Here is an 18,314-nt window from a genome sequence, read left to right as displayed (position 1 = left end):
CATTATCGTCAGATTCGGAGCACTTTTCTTTCGGTGGGGATTTGAGATTTCATCTCAAATTGAGGTAGGGGATGTCTTAGGTCTATTTAAATGTTATATTGATTGTTTTATAGACTTATACAACTTGTATACATGCTTTTGTTCAAGTTCTAGAAATGAATTAATTTGATTTAAATTTTACTTAATTGCACCTTGCTTGTATTCCATTTTAGACATGATGTATGGCATGGCCATGACTAGATCCTTGTTATATATTAATTTGGGATGATTTAAATGAGTTTTCAAATCTAAAGATTTAATTAATTTAATTTGATTTAAATTCTACTTAATTGTACTTTGCTTGTATTCCATTTTAGACTTGATATATGGCATGTCCATGACTTCATCCTTGTTATATATTAAATTGGAATCATTTGAATAACTTTTGAAATCTAGATATTTAATTAATTTAAATTAATTAAATTCTACATGATGATATCTTGCTCATTTTACACTTTCGATTTAATATATACAATAACCATGGAATGATCTTTCACATATATTATTTTGAGAATTTTTGGACAGCTTTGATTTTTAGAGAAATTAATTAATTAGGTTAATTAATTTCTATTTAGTGTTCTAATGTTTTGGACATCCATTTCATGGGGCTTTTACCTTTTTATCATGTATCATGATTTGTTGCAACTTAGCTTCATTAATGTAGTTAATGAACTTGCACCCTTACATTGGAATGATTTAATTGTTCAAAAGTTGTTAAATAAATAATTAAATCATTAATCTTATACTAGTGGTGTATTTGCAACAATGGATTCCTTGTGCTATAAATACTAGTTTGTAGTTTATGTAGATGCATACTATGATTTCTTGACATTTCACATGCCATTACAGTTGAGGAATTAAGGCATGACTTGTGTATTCTAAAATCTTGGTTGTGCATGGAATGTGGTTTAATGCATTACTTGTATCTTGATGCACTCTTGGTTGCACAACTTGTGGATTTTAAAAACTTGGGATATCAATCAAGAATTGACATGGTTAGGACTTAGTTCTAGTATGGAATATAGAGAGCTCCCTACATTATGGTGCGCACTAGGGCAAGGTACCTATGGGTTAGTAGCCCTAAAGTGATCTCAAGAGTACGGTTTTAATTCGGGCGATATCCAAGTATCTACATTGGTTGATTTCATCCTTAAGTTTCAAGTGTCCATTCCTTGAAAACTTAAGAATCTTTTCGGGTCATTGATTTCATCTTGAAGTTTCAAGTGTCCATTCCTGTAATACCCATAATTTTAAAAGGATAGTCCTGACATTTTAATTAATGGCTTATTACATTTTTATTTGATTAATTGAATTATTTGCGTATTTGTTTTATTTGTTTAATTATTTAATTTATTTATGTGTTTATTTGTGTAATTGTTTTGTTTAATTATTTAATTACTTTAATTGTTTTATTATTATATGCTTATGTGGAAATTCATGTAATTGTAAATTAGGATTAAATGTTTTAAATTCATGTCATTGGTTTCATATGTATAGTTATTGGTATAGGGTTTTATTTTCTTTTAGGTTATCAAGTTGTGGGAGTTAGCCGACTTATACGTGGATTGGAATTAGAATTAGGTTTTAAAGAACTTATATATATATATATATATATATATATATATATATATATATATATGAGTTATATGTTTGCAAGGGTTTTAAAACCCTATTTACAATTAGTGGAGGCAGAGAGAAAGAACAGAGAGTTTGAGAGGAAAAAACAGAGAGGCCCAAGGAGAAAGGAAGGGATTGCTTCTGGATTGAACTAAGAGTAACAGAGATGTTGAACAGCGGTCTAAGAATCTATCGGAAAACTCAGAGATCGTGGTTTAAGGTTTCAAAACTGAAACCGAAGGCAAGTTTTATTCTAACTCCTTCTCTTAGACCTGTGTTCTGTGCATGCCTAGATGGTCTTCAGGACTTAATTAGACTTTAAAACAGATAATTTATGCATGTTAATTCAGATTGTAAACTACTTTATGTTTTGCTTAACTGAAATTGTTTTATTTCATAAACTGTTACCGTTTTTGTTTAAATTCTTGTTAACAATTTGTACTGGAATTCAAGGAGTTTCTGGAACCTTTGGGACTTAGATTGAACTCTAAAAATCTTAATAAAATCAATACAAAGGGCTCTGATTATCGCTGGAAGCTAAGAAGATGAATAGGAAGAAGTATACGGCTCTTAGGGAGAGAGAGCAGGCTCCCTGAATGAGGGAGCCAGCTCCCTCAAGGACAAAGCTGGCTCCCACATGGAGGGAGCTGGCTCCCAGCCTTCTAGAGCCAACTCCCATGTGTGGGGAGCCGGCTCCTATAAGTAAAGAGCTAGCTTTCAAAGTTTGAGAGCTTGTTCTTGCGCTGCAACGTGTAAATATAGGTTTTTAAGGTTCTGTTTGGCCACTTGGGGTATTATGAAGTTGTTTAAATCGCGACTAATGATCTGAATAACTGTTTCGAACATATAAAAATACTTGGAAGCATTATTAGATTAATGTATAAAGGAATAGAGTAACATGAAGTTAAAGAGAAAGCCTACATGTTGAATATCGATTTGTTGATTTATTTTCTTACTGAAATTGAGCAATTCTTCTGTACATGATTCAATAGTGTTTAATCATGTTATAATAGTGTTATAAGTGTAGTTGATTATCTGAAAATAACTATGCTTGGATTGGATTAATTGATATCTAAATTTGTTATAAACTGCATCAATTTTTAGACTGTTTGGAGGATTTAAATGCTTAGTCTTATACTATCAATTTAAAGGACTGGGACATGATTTTAAAATCTTGTAATAGATGCGTAATATGGTCATATACATACTAGACTTTATTAATGCTTAGTTTGGAGTATGGTTGAGGATGAAATTTATCATTTACTGCATCAATCATTTGATTTATGAACTATATGCACCGGTATGGGATGGTGGCATACTAGGGACGGATTAGTTCAAAATACTAAGTCTTACCTATTCTAGAATGAGAAATGGATTAACTACAGAAGTTAAGTCCTACTTAAATTGATGATTAAATTTATCATTTACTGCATCAATTATTTGATTTGTAAATTGCATGCATCTGTATGGGACGGTGGCATACTAGGGACGGATCAGTTCAAAATACTAAGTCCTACCCATTCTGTACTAAGAAATGGATTAACTATAAAAGTTAAGTCCTACTTAGATATACGTCAGGTTAATAAACAGTTGAATGACGTACCTAGTTTTAGATGGATTTTATATATATGATTATGGTACCGTGATATAAGCTTGAGACTCGGGATCATGGTTAGGGTGCGTATATTGCCTAGGATGAATAACTGGACATAGTTGTTATTCCCTGGTAGGTCTAGGTACACATGCCCACGTTATGTGCGATTTGCATGTTATTTTTACTTAGGCTGAGATAGACTTATGGGTTAGTAAGCGTCCTATAGTGTGTACTTATATATATATAGGCTACTTTAGTTATTGTTGAGATAACTAGGATGTATCTGCGTATCAGGTCTCTGCATGGATTGTAGTAGAGTAGAACTTGCTAGTGGGCCTGACCCACTATTTGTTTTTCAAGTGTTCGTCAGTTCCAGGCTTAGAGCTAGATCGTGCTGAGGAGAGACAATTACTCACTCCTCCGACCACGTAGGATTTCCTTTCATGTTTAGTTTTGGATTTTGTTCCCGTACTTTACTTTTTATTGGGATTATATTAGGGTCCACTAGATGGATTCCCGAGTTGTACGTATTAGAGGTTTTTGGAAGGTTTGGATTATATTAATTTATAACTTTTAAGGATTTAATAGTTAGAATTATTTTCATCCTTTAATTTATTTCTTAATTCTTTTTGTATTCCTGCTTGTATTATATATTAATTGTCTGGTATCCCTCGAATCTGTACTCGGACTTGATCACCCGTGGCTCTAGAATCGAGGGGTATCACAATTTCTTGAAGACTTAAGAACATTTTCGTGTCATTGATTTCACTCTTTAAATTTCAAGTGTTGCATTCTTTGACGATTTAAAACTTGTTCGTGTTATATGAAATGTTCCAACCTTATCTAATTGCATAGATATTGTGTTTTGCCTTGATTTCATTCTTTAAATTTCAAATGTTGCATTCCTTGAAGATTTAAAACTCTTTCGTGTTATATGGAATGATCCAACCTTATAAAAACCCCGTACGCGATAATTCCAGTAACGGGCCTACACGGGACTTTCAGGCCCGAAAAATGGAAAAAATGCCGAAATGGTGACCGTTGCACTTCTAAGAGCCTTGAACTCAATGGAATGCTCCAACCAACTCTCAGACACACCCGGCACACCCCACGGTATCTGGTACGCAAAATAAGAAGAGACAAAAGTGCCTTTGCAAAAACAGAATATTCCAGAAAATGGAAAATGACAAAAATCGAAAACATTACAAGTTCAACTAGAAGAGACTGAAATGGAGAAACGTCTCAAGCTCATTTCAAAAAAATTCAAGGTTATGCCTACGTTGTTTGAAGGCAGTCCTGACCCTATGATTGTGGATAATTGTTTCAATCAATTGGAGAAGCATCTATTGAAAATAGGTGTGCCGAATGATCACTTGAAGACCATCTTGGCTACTTATAACTTCTCTAAGGATGCCAAGATATGGTGGAAATCGGTTGCAAATTGGTATGACATTGAAGCAATGGATTGGGATACTTACAAGGACTTGTTTTACGACAAGTATTTTTCGATGACCAAGAGATGGGAATTATAGAGGAGGTTTGATCACCTTATTCAGGGCAGCATGACAGTAACAGAGTATAAGAGCAAGTTTTCCTCTCTCTCTATCTCGCTCTCTCGCTTTGCTCCTGACTCAATAAGAAATGAGTTGATCGAACAAAACTCAAAAGTTTATTTTTGGTCTTCATTACAACATAAGGCCAGCAGTGATGTCACAGAATATCAAGGTGTACACAAAGGTATTTGAGAGAGCCTTAATGGTAGAAGCTGAGGCTAAGGATCGAAATATGAACAATGAGTCATGAAGACAAAGTAGGAGTGCAGGTGTTATTTTCAAGGGGCAACCAAGGAAGAAGCACAAGGGCGAGTCATCAGGTTTTCAGGGGTAACAGTCGACACGATTTGCACCTATCACTCCCATTCCGACTAGTTCTTTTAGGTGCTTCCATCGCTTGATGGATTCTTAGCCTTCGTGCCACTTTTCGCGGCAACTTTGACCTTGACATTTACAGCTGCGATGTTCTTTTGACATATATTACAATTAATTTTAAAAAAAATCAAATTTTAATTACATATTACAAATTCAACCCCCAAGCTAAAATTTCTAACTCCGGGTACTTGACATTTAATCCAAATTTTTAACTGACCTGGTGGTTAATGTAATCCGTAAACACTTATTTGACCTAACATGTATAATTAGACTTAATTTGAGAAAGTGTGAGTGTAATATTATATGTAAATCATGAATTAAATTTAGAGTTAATTTCACTGACACCCCCTCAAGTTTGGCCAAATATCAGCCTCAAATATCTTTTGAAAATAACTATCACTTACAAATATAGAAAAAGACATTTTTTTTTTCCTAATTTTTTAATCACATTTATTATAAATATAACCTAAATAACTTTTATACCCCTATTTCTCTCTCCTCTCTCTCCATCTCAAAGGACGCTTCTGTCTCTCTCTCTCTCTCTCTCTCTCTCTCTCTTCTCTACAGATACAACCCTACAAGCCACATATTAACAAAAGATACGAAACCACTGTCTCTCTCTTCTCTATGGATACAAGTCACATATAAATAAAATCTCTACTGATTCTTATATTTTCATAGACAATAATTATAAATGGATTAAAAAATTAATTTGACACCAAAAGTCTCACACATCTAATCTCATAACCGAGATTATTGGTTGGGTCTATCGGAAGCTTTTTCGGTTGATGTCGTTGAGGCTCTAAACTTTCTCTCTCGATTGGATCTCGGTTAGATCACCTTGATAAACAGATGAGGGTTGAAGCCTTCGGTTGTATCAGTGAAGAGGTTTTCACCGGTGGCCATGGAGTCTGTTTATGTGTATATTACAAGGACCCTAATTTATAATGTAATTCACAAAAATTCAATAATGGATAAAATAAAAAAAAAAAAATCACCATCAGATTTGTGTGGGTTGTGAAGAATGTAAAAATGGTGGAATTAGGGCGCGATGTTGGCGAATGTAAAAATGGAGAAAACGGATACGGCAACCGCGGGGATGGCAAACACGTGTACGGTAGTGGAAATGATGGCATGGGAAATTGCAATTGAGCCATCGAAGCCGATATCGGCGATGGAACAATGTTCTGTACGTTGTGTGGATCTGCAAAACGCGATTGGGTAGGACAGAGAAGACGTTGGGAAGCGGTGGAACTTCACAGCCAGAGAGGCGGTGACGCTGCTCTTGCGACTACGAAGTTCATTGCACCATCGTCACTTGTTCTGCCAGATTGTGATTTTGAAACTTCATCTCCGACGGTGATGTACGATACATAACCTTATTATCTAACTATATTAATTATAGAGAAAAAAAAAACTTATTAATTAACTTACATTAATTGGTATATATATATACCAAATTTTAATGATAAGATCAATTAATTAGTCAAAAAACACAAGTTGCACGTATTTTTATTATCATAATCATCTTTCGTATTAATTTTGAAAGTCAAATACAAAATTGATTTAAAGGTTGATCTCAATTCTCAATGGATTAGGTGTTGAAGCTCATGATGAGAGGGGTTTCAGTTATATGCATGTTTAAGTATAATTAATGTCCAAATTATATATAGTGATGGATTTTGTGGGTTAATTATATGTGTGTGTTGGACAATTGGCACGAACGTTGTATAATTTCATAAAAAGGATTGTGAAAATATCAATGAGAAAGTAAGGGTGAATATGTCATTTTAATACTTTAATAATTAAGTTAGTTAGTCAAATGAGGGTAAACATGTCATTCTAATCATTAAAGAAATAATACCGTGGGTAAACTAAAGTCAAGTGATAAAAATATCTTTTTACATGTAAAAAGTAATTTGACACACCTGTCAACTAATTTTTAAGGTGTGAGTGAAAAATAGAACAAACGTTTATAATGTGAGTAATAGTTAATTTCGAAAAATACTTAAAAGTGATATTTAGTTTTAAAAAATACTTAAGAGTGATATTTGATCAAATTTAAAGGGCGTCAGTGAAATTATTTCATAAGTATATAAAAGTCCCTATATTTAAATTTAGAAATGTGACAGGTACGATGTAGTAGTACTTTATTTTTTTGTTTGGGAAGGTATAATTTTTTTTCAAACTTTCGATATGCAAATCACTGAATTTCACCGTTTACTTAAGCAATATTAATTTACGTATAATTTAGGTCTGAAAGCATCCAAGAGTACGACATCTCATCCGTCCACAAGTTCCATAGTCCAATCAGACGCTTCACATCAGTCGACCGTTCTGACAAATGACAAACCCTCCCTCGCTCTGTCGTGCATAACGGCGCCACCGACACACTAACGGAGTCTACCACCGAACAAGAAAACACTCTATTAACCAGTTGTCACTTGCCACTCGTCTTATCACCGATATCTCCAACACGATATATTAAACCGTTTCGAATATCGGCTATTGCCGGCGAAATTATCGCATTTTATCGCGAGATATTGTCGGCGACAACCAGATTTGAATGGACCTCGGATCTCACGGAGTGGGGTTTATCATTTTTTCCGTCGAGTCGGTGTTCGGTCTTGATGCCACGTGTCCGGTTCCGACGGTTTGATAGATGACACGTCTCACGAGATCATTATATCTGTGGGTCCCGTTTTGGATTTCCTTTAGCTGTCACTGCTTCAGAGTATAAACGCAACTATAGTTTGCATGAGTAATTATCGGATGTGGGCACTCTCAGACTCACACTGAATGAGACTATTATATCTACTTTATATGATCATCAATCACATCATGTATGTATTTTTGTTTCTTCTAATAAATGCCAATGAAGAAAATGATAGGCATTTCCTAACCTCAATAATATAAATATTTTATTCTATTTTAAAAAATGGATATATAATTAATAAAAATTTGATATGCTATTGAAATATATTGACAATTTAGTCCTCAAGGAAACACAAATAAATCAAAATACATTATAAATAAAGTATACATATTTAGATTTTTGATTTATTTTTATTTTTATTTTTATTTTGTGAATTTTCTCTTGTTTAGTAGTTTTATATTGTAGAAGTTAAACAAAATTAATCAAATTTGAACTTTTTTTTTTCAATCCAAGAAATTTCTCAATTAAACTTATAAGAGTATCGTAAAAAAAATCAAACTTTACTTTAAAAATTAAAACCAATACACTTAATAGATATTTATGCAACATTTTAATGTAAAATATTGTGGCAGTTGTGTGAATGAAAATCACACATCAATAATCCTATTCTTCTTTGAATAGTGATACTCATACTAAACACGTGCAGTGAATTACATAATTTCACACCAAACACTCATAATGAATAACCTAACCAAATAATTTTTAATTAATTTTTTAAACTAAACATAGTTAAGTGGAATGTTGCATTCCCTTATTTGTTACATAATTAATCAATTAAAAGAGTAAGCCTAACAATTCACTTCAACTATTCCGTATAAGAATCATTTTTCATTTTCTTTTAATAAATTTTTTATTTTTATTTTTTGAAACTAAGACAACCAAAATATCATTTTTATTAACAATATCATTTTTTGCGCCACCATGATAGTAAGGTGGACCGTCGAACAGCAGATAATAGCTCGGTAACTAGATCATGGTTAAGAAGCGATCAAGTGTTGTACCACTACTCGTTCTTTCGTGCACTCACGACGCGGTGTTCTTATCATTCTCTGTCTCTCTCTCCTCTCTCTATTTGTATTCCTTTCCGTGTTGGCCTGCCGTCAGCCGTCAGATTCCGGCGACTCCATACCATTTCCCGCCGGAAATACGTCAGATTACCCAGAAACAACGTTCAGATTGTTGCAATTCAAATCGCTTCTGAAATCGAACTTTTCTTATCCATTTTTTCGTGTGAAAAAGGGGTTAAAATTTCCTATAGTGTCTGTTGATCGCTAAAGATCAAAGCTCTCCATTGAAGCTTTCGTTAATGTGTGCGAAAATTAGGGTTTTGTGTGTTGTTTCAGGAAGGGATCTTCGGGTGAAAGCGAAAAAAAGTCATTTTTTTGTTTTTGTTTTTATGCATTTTCTGATAGGAATTTTTGACCTGCAATGTTGGTTCAGGTGTCGTGAGATTTGGATTTGACCATTCCTATATTTAGCAATTACAGGTTGAATATTCTCGTAATTCAAAGCAAATCGAAAAGTGAAGCTTGATTCGATCAATTCGTGTCAATTTAGGTTGTTTTCGATACTATTTCGATCGTGCATTGATTATAATTCGGGTGATTTTTTGTGCATTTTTAGTTGAAGGTGAATTAATTCGAGTCTGCAATTGATTGGTGTGATCAGATGTGGTAGAAGACTAGGGTTTGCGTGTGAATGCATGGGGGGAGGGGATCGGTATGTGCAAGGTAGAGAGAGAAAGGAGTGAGGAGAGAGAGAGAAAGGGGAGTTGGGGGATGGGATTGAAGTCGTTGGGAGAGATTAGAGTAGAGAAGCTGAGGAGTTCAATGGTTTCACGGTCTCGAATGAAGCTTTGGATGATTAGGGCAACCACAACGGTGTTGTTGTGGACTTGTTTGGTTCAGTTAACTGCATTGGGAGAATTATGGGGTCCTAGGGTGTTGAAGGGCTGGCCTTCTTGTTTCTCTCATGATTCCGAAGCTTTGGCGGTCAAGTACTCACCGGCAGTTCCGGCAAGAGTTCTTCCACCCAAGAGTGAGTTAATATCCTTTATATATATATATATATATATATATATATATATATGTCTGTATATATGTTGTACTTATTCAATCTTCAGATTATATTATTGAACTTTGTGAATCATTTATGAAAAATTCATAGTTTTTCTGATACTAATAATTTGTGAGTCGATTGTGAGTAGATGTAGAGAAAAATAGTAAAATACAGTCTCTGTTCAGAAAAACTACATGACTAGTTATGTAATTGTTGCAACTGTGTGAACCTTTAGGCTTCGTTTAGATTGATGGAATTGGAAGGACAAGAAAAGAAAAGAAAGGGACGGATAGTGATTTTCCTATATGGTTTGTTAATGAGGAGAGAAGATCCTAAGTACATTGTTTTTTATTAAATTGATTGTTCATGAATATGCAACTCTGTTTGCCTATATGAAACTTCTGTTTGGCTAATTTGTCGTCTTACTTTTCGTTCAATTTTTTGTGTTGCCATTAGGGGTTTATAAGAACAATGGTTACCTGATGGTTTCGTGCAATGGAGGGCTTAATCAAATGCGGGCAGCGGTGAGTGGTTTTTCTTGGTGGACCAGGCTTAGGCATGTCATTTCTTTCTGGTTTATCCGACTACTTAATTTTGTCATTAGTACATGTAATAGCTGATCACTTTCAATTATCGATTTGCTGTTCAGATTTGCGACATGGTTGCGATTGCAAGATATTTAAATGTCACACTTATCGTTCCTGAGCTGGATAAAACTTCATTCTGGGCTGATCCGAGGTGTGTCAGTTTTTTTTTTTTTTTTTTTTTTTTTTCTTATATATCTTTAAAATTATAGAACTTTTGCAACTTCTGAAAATCTGGATGAGTATTTTTTTTCTATTGAATTAATTAGCTCTGTATGTCTTCATGTCACCATGAATTCATTCCTTGATATTGCAGTGAATTTCGAGACATATTTGATGTGGATCATTTCATTACTTCCTTAAGAGATGAGGTTCGGGTATTGAAAGAGCTGCCTCCTAAGCTTAAGGTGCGAGTGGAGTTAGGCATGATTTATACCATGCCTCCCATCAGTTGGTCTGACATATCTTACTATCATAATCAGGTCAGTAATTTTTTAATTATATTGGTTTAAATTCTTCTTCAATAGGTGACTCCTTTTCTCAAAGCAGTGGTGCTCTCATTTGTTGCATGCAGATACTTCCTCTGATACAGAAGTACAAAGTTGTGCATTTAAATAGAACGGATGCTCGGCTTGCCAATAATGGTCAGCCCATGGAGATTCAGAAGTTGCGCTGCCGAGTGAATTTTGATGCTCTGAGATTCACTTCTCAGATAGAGGAGTTGGGTAGAAGGGTTATCAGGCTACTAAGGCAAAATGGTCCTTTTCTAGTACTTCATCTTAGATATGAAATGGACATGTTAGCCTTTTCTGGCTGTACTCAAGGCTGCAACAGTGAGGAGGTGGACGAGTTGACAAACATGAGGTGAGCATATTAATGGGCAGTTAAAAACATAGATTTTATCTATCCTTATGCTGACCTTTCCTATCTTTGCAGATATGCTTACCCCTGGTGGAAAGAGAAAATCATAAATTCTGATTTGAAGAGGAAAGATGGTTTATGCCCTTTGACACCTGAGGAAACTGCTCTTACACTAAGGGCACTGGACATTGATCGTGACATCCAGATTTACATTGCGGCTGGAGAAATATATGGTGGAGACAGGAGAATGGCTAGTCTTGCAGCAGCTTACCCAAAGCTGGTTTGTTGACTCTTCAGAGTTTTGATTCTTGGCTACCATCCGTTGTCTTGTTCTTACTGTTGCTTTTTGGATTTTGTAACAGGTCAGAAAAGAGACACTGCTGGAACCATCTGATCTTAGATTTTTCCAAAATCACTCATCGCAAATGGCAGCTTTGGATTATCTTGTCTCACTGAAGAGTGATATTTTTGTTCCTACTTATGATGGAAACATGGCCAAAGTTGTTGAAGGCCATCGCAGGTACAGCTTAATTTAGTCATTATTATAAATAATGTCAAATGATATATCTTAATTTCTTAACTGATGAAGATGACCTTTTAGCTTTTGAAAAGGATATTGGATTTTAACACCTGTATGTTCTTACACATAATTTAGATCCTTTAGCGCTGTTTATTGCTTAGACTTCGTCATAAATTTTAATAATTGGCGAACTTTAACCGCGAAACAAGTAGAATTTTGATATAGCAGAGTAGAAAATCCAATTGCTACAAGTACTGATTTGATTAATGTTCTGATTAGGGCTGCAACATGCTAAAATCTGATTTATGAGCTTTTTTTTTTTTTGCAGTTTTCAGCAAAATGGCTTGAAATCGCATTTATTCTTTATAAATCTTCACTACTATATTCTATTATAAGGACGCACAAAGACACATAAATGTTTGTAAATATAAACATTTATCTATGAATGTTTCCATAGATATATGTATGTATTTATATAAGCCTCTCAGCCAACTAGGACTCAAATTCCACCTTACCCAAAGCTCGGTGGACCATCCAAAACACTACATTACATTCATCTGGACGACATAATTATCTTTAAATCTGTGATTGCTTTCATTCTGAATTTACGTATGAAGTTTACTCATTGCCTTGTGGCAAAGATTTTAAAATTAACCTAGAAAGGTTCTGTCGTTTTGGTTCAGTTTATCGGTTTTGCTCCATTGTACTTTTGTTTCTGAGTTATCGCAGTTACGATGTTTCCTGGATTTGTTAGTTATGTATTTATTTGTTAAATCATATCATTTTTTCTGGAATTAATAATTATTGTTTTCCAATGCTTTTTTAGATACCTCGGGTTCAAGAAGACCATTCTATTAGACAGAAGGTTTTTAGTTGATTTGATAGACCAATATAATAGTGGATCTCTGAGTTGGGATGAGTTCTCATCTGCTGTTAAGGAATCCCATGCAGAACGCATGGGGAGCGCTACTAGACGGTTGGTGATTCCGGACAGACCTAAAGAAGAGGATTATTTCTACGCCAACCCACACGAGTGTTTGCAAGAATCAGGTGATGAATTATCAAATAGTACCTAAAACCTTTAGGATGTTGTTGCATTTGATCAATTTCCTGCAAAATTTCGCCACACGTTCAGAGATAGTAGCTCCCAATACAAAAACATAGCGAACTGCAAAAGTTAGATGTTTTGTTTTGAGGAGGAGATCTTGAAGATTATGGGAGTGAGTTATGCACTCGGATGAAGCCGGAAAGGATATATGGAAGGCAGCTGGAGGATAGTAAGATCTTTTAATATATTCCGAAAATTCTATTCATGTATAGAAGCAACCCTGCCATTTTAGGGTTACTGCAAAATCAACTGCAGTGCACACAGGGGGATGCAAATATAGATTTGTTTTACTGAACTTGTGGATTTATAGAAAGTTACTGAAGTATCCATAGCCAACCAGTTTTGTGTTTATTTATTTATTTATTTTTGCATCTTTCATCTTATGATTTTGTAATATATATATTGGATTCGGTAATCTATTTGTAGCAAGACTCTGGTTTTACTGTTGACTTGGTCAGGATTGCTCAATTTTCCTAGTGCAATTTTCGGCTGGAGTGCTCAACTCACCGAATAAGTGTGACGGTGTTCGAGTTCCCTCTTTCCCTAGTTTGTCGGGAAAAAAAATAATAATATTGCCCAATCAAGCAAGCAAAGCTTAAGCTAAGCTAAGCTAAACCTTGAAAGTCTTGTTGATGCATATCACCTTCCAAATCTCGATAACTTGAATGGTTAATTTTACACCTCTTAATGGTGAGTTTAAACTGGTATGATGGAAAAAAGTATATAGAAAATGATTTTTGATAACTTCAAAACGTTTGCTAAATTGAACATTAAGGGCATGTTTGGTATGCGTTTTATTTTGGATATGAAACATAACAAGTGTTTTATTGTATGGTACTTTGAATAATGATCGAAAGCATGTTTGGTAACGTGCATTTGTTACATAAAACATATTTGGTAAAAAGTGTTTAATTTTAGAAAATATAATGATTAGTTTATAAAAGTCATTTAAGAGTTTTTCAAAAAAAAAAAAAAAAAAACTATTTACTATTCATTGTTAAAAAACACTAAATTAGTGTTTCAATTTTTTGTACAAAATAAAAATATTTTATACCAAGTACGATTTTTCTACTGTTCAGTGTTACCATAAACAAAAATACACATATCAATCAGACCACTAGAAGACTAAGAAGAGCATAGTGGGAAACATTTTCCTATTGTCTTTGGCCATTGTGGTATTCATTATTAATGGCTCATAATTTATTAACGTTTTATAAGGACAATGATTTGAGAAAAGTGGTGACCCCACAAATTTATAGTGTGACAATTTCGATGTACAATATTCGAGGTATGTGCTATTAGTTCAATGCTTTAAGTACTTAAAAAAAAATTATATTACAAATTACATTAGACTCGTTGTGTTTTAATGAAATTATGTAATAGTATTATTATTATTTTTATATCGTAACACATTGTGTAACAAATTTAATTACTTAACATTTTTTTTATTTTCAAATCAATCACAGTAGAACAAAAACAATGATTGACCTTGCAAAACATCCTTTAAAAAGCTAATAATAATAAGGGTTAAGTACAGTCACACCCACTGAGATTTGGCAAAAGGACACTCAGATGAAACTTACTTATTTTTTTGATACAAAAACACCCCCCGAAGGTTTAAAAATGGACAAAGACACTCATTTACATGAAAAATTGACAAAATTACCCTTTGACTGTTTAGGAGACTTTTTTAACTTTATAATTTAATAAATTGGACTAATTTACCCTCATGAATAATTTATGCATAAAAAAAAACTTTATATTGTTCACTTTTTTTTTTTTTTTTTATGTTATTTACTTTATAAATGTCCCAACTTCTTAAAAATATAGACGTCTAAAATGATTTTTTGATTTAATACATATATTTCAAATAAATTATATTTTGTTGCTACTTCTTTTCTTTTTCTTTTTTATTTTAAATTTAAGATGATTAATTCTTTCATCTAAAGAAATTAAACCAATCTCTTTTCCTTAAAAATAAAAAATATAGTACCACTATAACTTTATGCATCTTAAATTATGTATCGAATATTATGTATTTCCTAACATAAAAGAAAATAGATATCAGTAGAACTTTATGCATCTTAACTTATGCATGCCTTTGTTTTTTTTTTTTTTTTTTTTTTTTTCTCTTTGTTTTATTATTTTTTTTTCCCTTTGTTTTATTATTATTATTATTATTTCCCTTTTATGTTTAGAAATACATAATATTTTATATATAATTTAATATACATAAAGTTATACTGGTACCATATTTTTTATTTTTAAGGAAAAAAGATTGGTTTAATTTTTTTTGATAAAAGAATTAAGCATCTTAATTTAAAAATAAAAAAGAAAAAGAAAAAAAGTAATAACAAAATATAATTTATTTGAAATATATGTATTGGAACAAAAAATCATTTTAGACGTCTACATTTTTAAGAAGTTGAGACATTTATAAAGTAAAAAAAAAAAAAAAAGAAGCGAACAATATAAAGTTTTTTTTTTTTTTTGCATAAATTGTTCATGAGGGTAGATTAGTCTAATTTTATTAAATTGTAAAGTTAAAAAAGTCTCTTAAATGGTTAAAGGGTAATTTGGTTAATTTCTCATGTAAAGGGGGTGTTTTTGTCTATTTTTGAATTTTTAGGGAGTATTTTTATCCAAAAAATAAGTAAATTTTCTCTGAATGTCTTTTTGTCAAATCTCAAGAAGTGTGACTTTATTTTACCCAAATAATTATTTGTTATTGAGAGGTTTGTTGCAAACAAAGTTGCTTACGTGTATAAATAGGTCATGCCCGCTTGGTACGCGTTCATAAGGGTAGAGAGAGAGAGAGAGAGAGAGGGAGGGAGAGGGGTAGGGTTGGAAACGCGGTGAGGACCATAAGCCGTACCTCTTATATAATGTGATATGATGCTGAGCCTCCAACTCCAAAGAGATGACTTCTCAAAATGATGTGTAGACACGTCGACTTTTTTTCTTTTCTTTATTAATAACGCCATTTTAAATATATTAAAAAGTATAGAAGATGACACTAAATTGAATTCTAAAAGCAAATGTCGTTTTCTCTTTTTATATTTGGAATTGATATATATATATATATATATATATATATATATAATTTGTTTTGAAAGTTAAAACTTGTTTATGTCTTGTGTAAGGATGGGTATTTGTTTATTTATTTAAAAATTTAAATTATTAATAACGCCATTTTAAATATATTAAAAAGTAAAGATGATGACACTAAATTGAATTCTAAAAGCAAATTGTGGTTTTCTCTTTTTATATTTGCAATTGATAAAATCATATATATATATATATATATATAATTTGTCTTGGAAAGTAAAACTTGGTCATCGCACTTTTTATTCTTGTAAAAGCAATATAAAAGGGAAAAAAGAAAAAGAAAAAAGAGAGGAGTATAAAAGGAGAAAAAAGAAAAGAGGGGTTTGAGCATAAGTTACACAATCTTTTTCAACTGGTGTCGCTCTCACGCTCCGAACGCGTTCCTGCTCTCATGCTCTAGGCGTTTTTTGATTATTTACGACTTAATTCTTCCGTTCTTGAATTTGCTCTCGCTCACACTCCCGCTTTATGTAATTTAAGTTCGAGTCGAACGTGAACAATATGTTTGTAAATACTTATTGATAAAATAAATAAGTAAAAGTTATTTAGATTGTTTGTGAGAATAAGCTTTATTTTCTCTTTCCTATATAGATATTGTTGAGAAAAACTTGAGATGATGCATGGACCGACAAGGCGACAACAAGAGGATTATTTTATAATCCGTAGTCGTATAAATTCCACTCACCTTTCCTGAGGATTCTTCGGTATATATTTAACTTTCATTTTATTTTCCAAATTACATCTCTCTCTCTTGAATATATATATATATATATATATATTGTTAACACCGTCAATGACAAAAATTAGTAATGTCAATAATTTTGTAACTTTTAAATTCCAATTCTATCATTAGAAGACATGTTTATTATAATAAAATATAATATGTATAAGGACAAAAACGTAATTACAAATTCGACAAATCTGATAGGGAGTTTAATGTAATTTAATAAATAAAAGGAGAGGTCAATGTGTATTAATGAAACTTTAAAAAAAGTGAGTGTAATTTACTCTTTGTAATATTACTAAACATGTTGGGTGGGCAAAGCCATTTCATGATATTCGATGCTCAAAACAATTAAGTTATAATTATATCATAATACTTGAAAGACCAACCATCAATTATTTAAGTGCGTTTTCTATTTTTATCTTTGCGATTATTTAACCGCATTTGTTAACAGAACACAAACATTTTATATTTTAATTTAATTAAATCGAGAGATTTTAGGGATCACAAGGCTCATTTAAAAGCTAAGAAAGCAATCCCAATACTATGGTCAATGGCAATTTGAATGATCCAAGAAACTACTACCCTCCAGGAAGGAATTTGAAGTGTTTTGGGGTTTATATAGACATATTGGGATTTGTGTGCACGAATTATTAGATTGGGTATAACTAGTTTCAAGCTCTTTTATAATATATTTTAGGATAAATTATATATATATATATAATTGTTAATTTAAAAATTAAAAGACCTATAAAATAAAATTTCAAAATACCAAATCCATTCTTTATTTTATTTTATTTTTTTATCACTTATTTGCAAATAAGGCCAGTGCATTAATTGGCACATGTGGCACTTAATTTAAGAACAATCCTCGGCCTTCCACTCTTACAGGGCGAAGATGTACCAATTTGCATCTTAGAGGTTAAATTACATTAAAACCTAATTTCTGCATGCACTCATACACATTAACAATAATAGCACACAAACCAAAGGATCAATTGGTCCAGCGGTATCATCCCTTTCTTTCCAAAGGAAGGTCGGAGGTTCATACCTTAGTGGAGGTAAAGTGTGTGCGTAATTGCTTCAACTTCCAAAGAAAAAATAACACACGACTATTTTTTTTATTTGATAAAAGTTTATTTGTGAACGGTAATAGTTTTGACTTTTGAGAAATTATTATGTGGTTATTAGTAAAAAGTTGAATAAAACTGACTAATTTATTATTATGTCAAGTGTTGATCGACACTTATCTTAGTACCATGTAATAATTTCTCTTCTAAAAATTATTAATTAAAATCTCGTAAAAGGGTAGTAATAAAAAGTCACCGTGCATCATCACTACTGATTGCTTTTTCGTTTAACTTTTTTAGTGATAGCGGTACTAAGCCCCTATTTCTCAAAGGGAGATCAAAGATTTAAGTCTTAGTGGAGGCATAGGTGTGTGAGTACCAACTAAG

General features: G+C 32.6%; 1 protein-coding gene across 1 annotated transcript; it reads left to right on the top strand.

Moving 5' to 3' along the window:
- Positions 1–8,904: 8,904 nt before the first annotated feature.
- LOC132283486 (rhamnogalacturonan I rhamnosyltransferase 1-like) lies at positions 8,905–13,493 on the top strand. The gene is made up of 8 exons (XM_059785432.1): positions 8,905–9,931; positions 10,409–10,476; positions 10,602–10,690; positions 10,853–11,018; positions 11,111–11,400; positions 11,473–11,677; positions 11,760–11,917; positions 12,744–13,493. Exons 1-8 carry the CDS (start codon positions 9,616–9,618, stop codon positions 12,991–12,993), a joined length of 1,542 nt encoding a protein of 513 aa, XP_059641415.1. The 5' UTR covers positions 8,905–9,615; the 3' UTR covers positions 12,994–13,493.
- Positions 13,494–18,314: the final 4,821 nt, after the last annotated feature.

Source organism: Cornus florida, unplaced genomic scaffold (assembly GCF_030987335.1).
Source record: "Cornus florida cultivar Cherokee Brave unplaced genomic scaffold, ASM3098733v1 CherokeeBrave_3.0.0_Hap2_Chr11, whole genome shotgun sequence".
Classification (NCBI taxonomy): Eukaryota; Viridiplantae; Streptophyta; class Magnoliopsida; order Cornales; family Cornaceae; genus Cornus; species Cornus florida.
The sequence above is the reverse complement of the archived record's forward strand: the minus strand, read 5'-3'. Positions and strand labels throughout refer to the sequence as shown.

Bases quoted from the DNA above. Each gene is read 5' to 3' on its own strand.
- LOC132283486 (XM_059785432.1), top strand. From the start codon at position 9,616: ATGTGCAAGGTAGAGAGAGAAAGGAGTGAGGAGAGAGAGAGAAAGGGG. The intron at 9,932-10,408 runs GTGAGTTAATAT...TGTTGCCATTAG, and splicing joins AAGAGTTCTTCCACCCAAGA to GGGTTTATAAGAACAATGGT. The intron at 11,918-12,743 runs GTACAGCTTAAT...ATGCTTTTTTAG, and splicing joins GTTGTTGAAGGCCATCGCAG to ATACCTCGGGTTCAAGAAGA.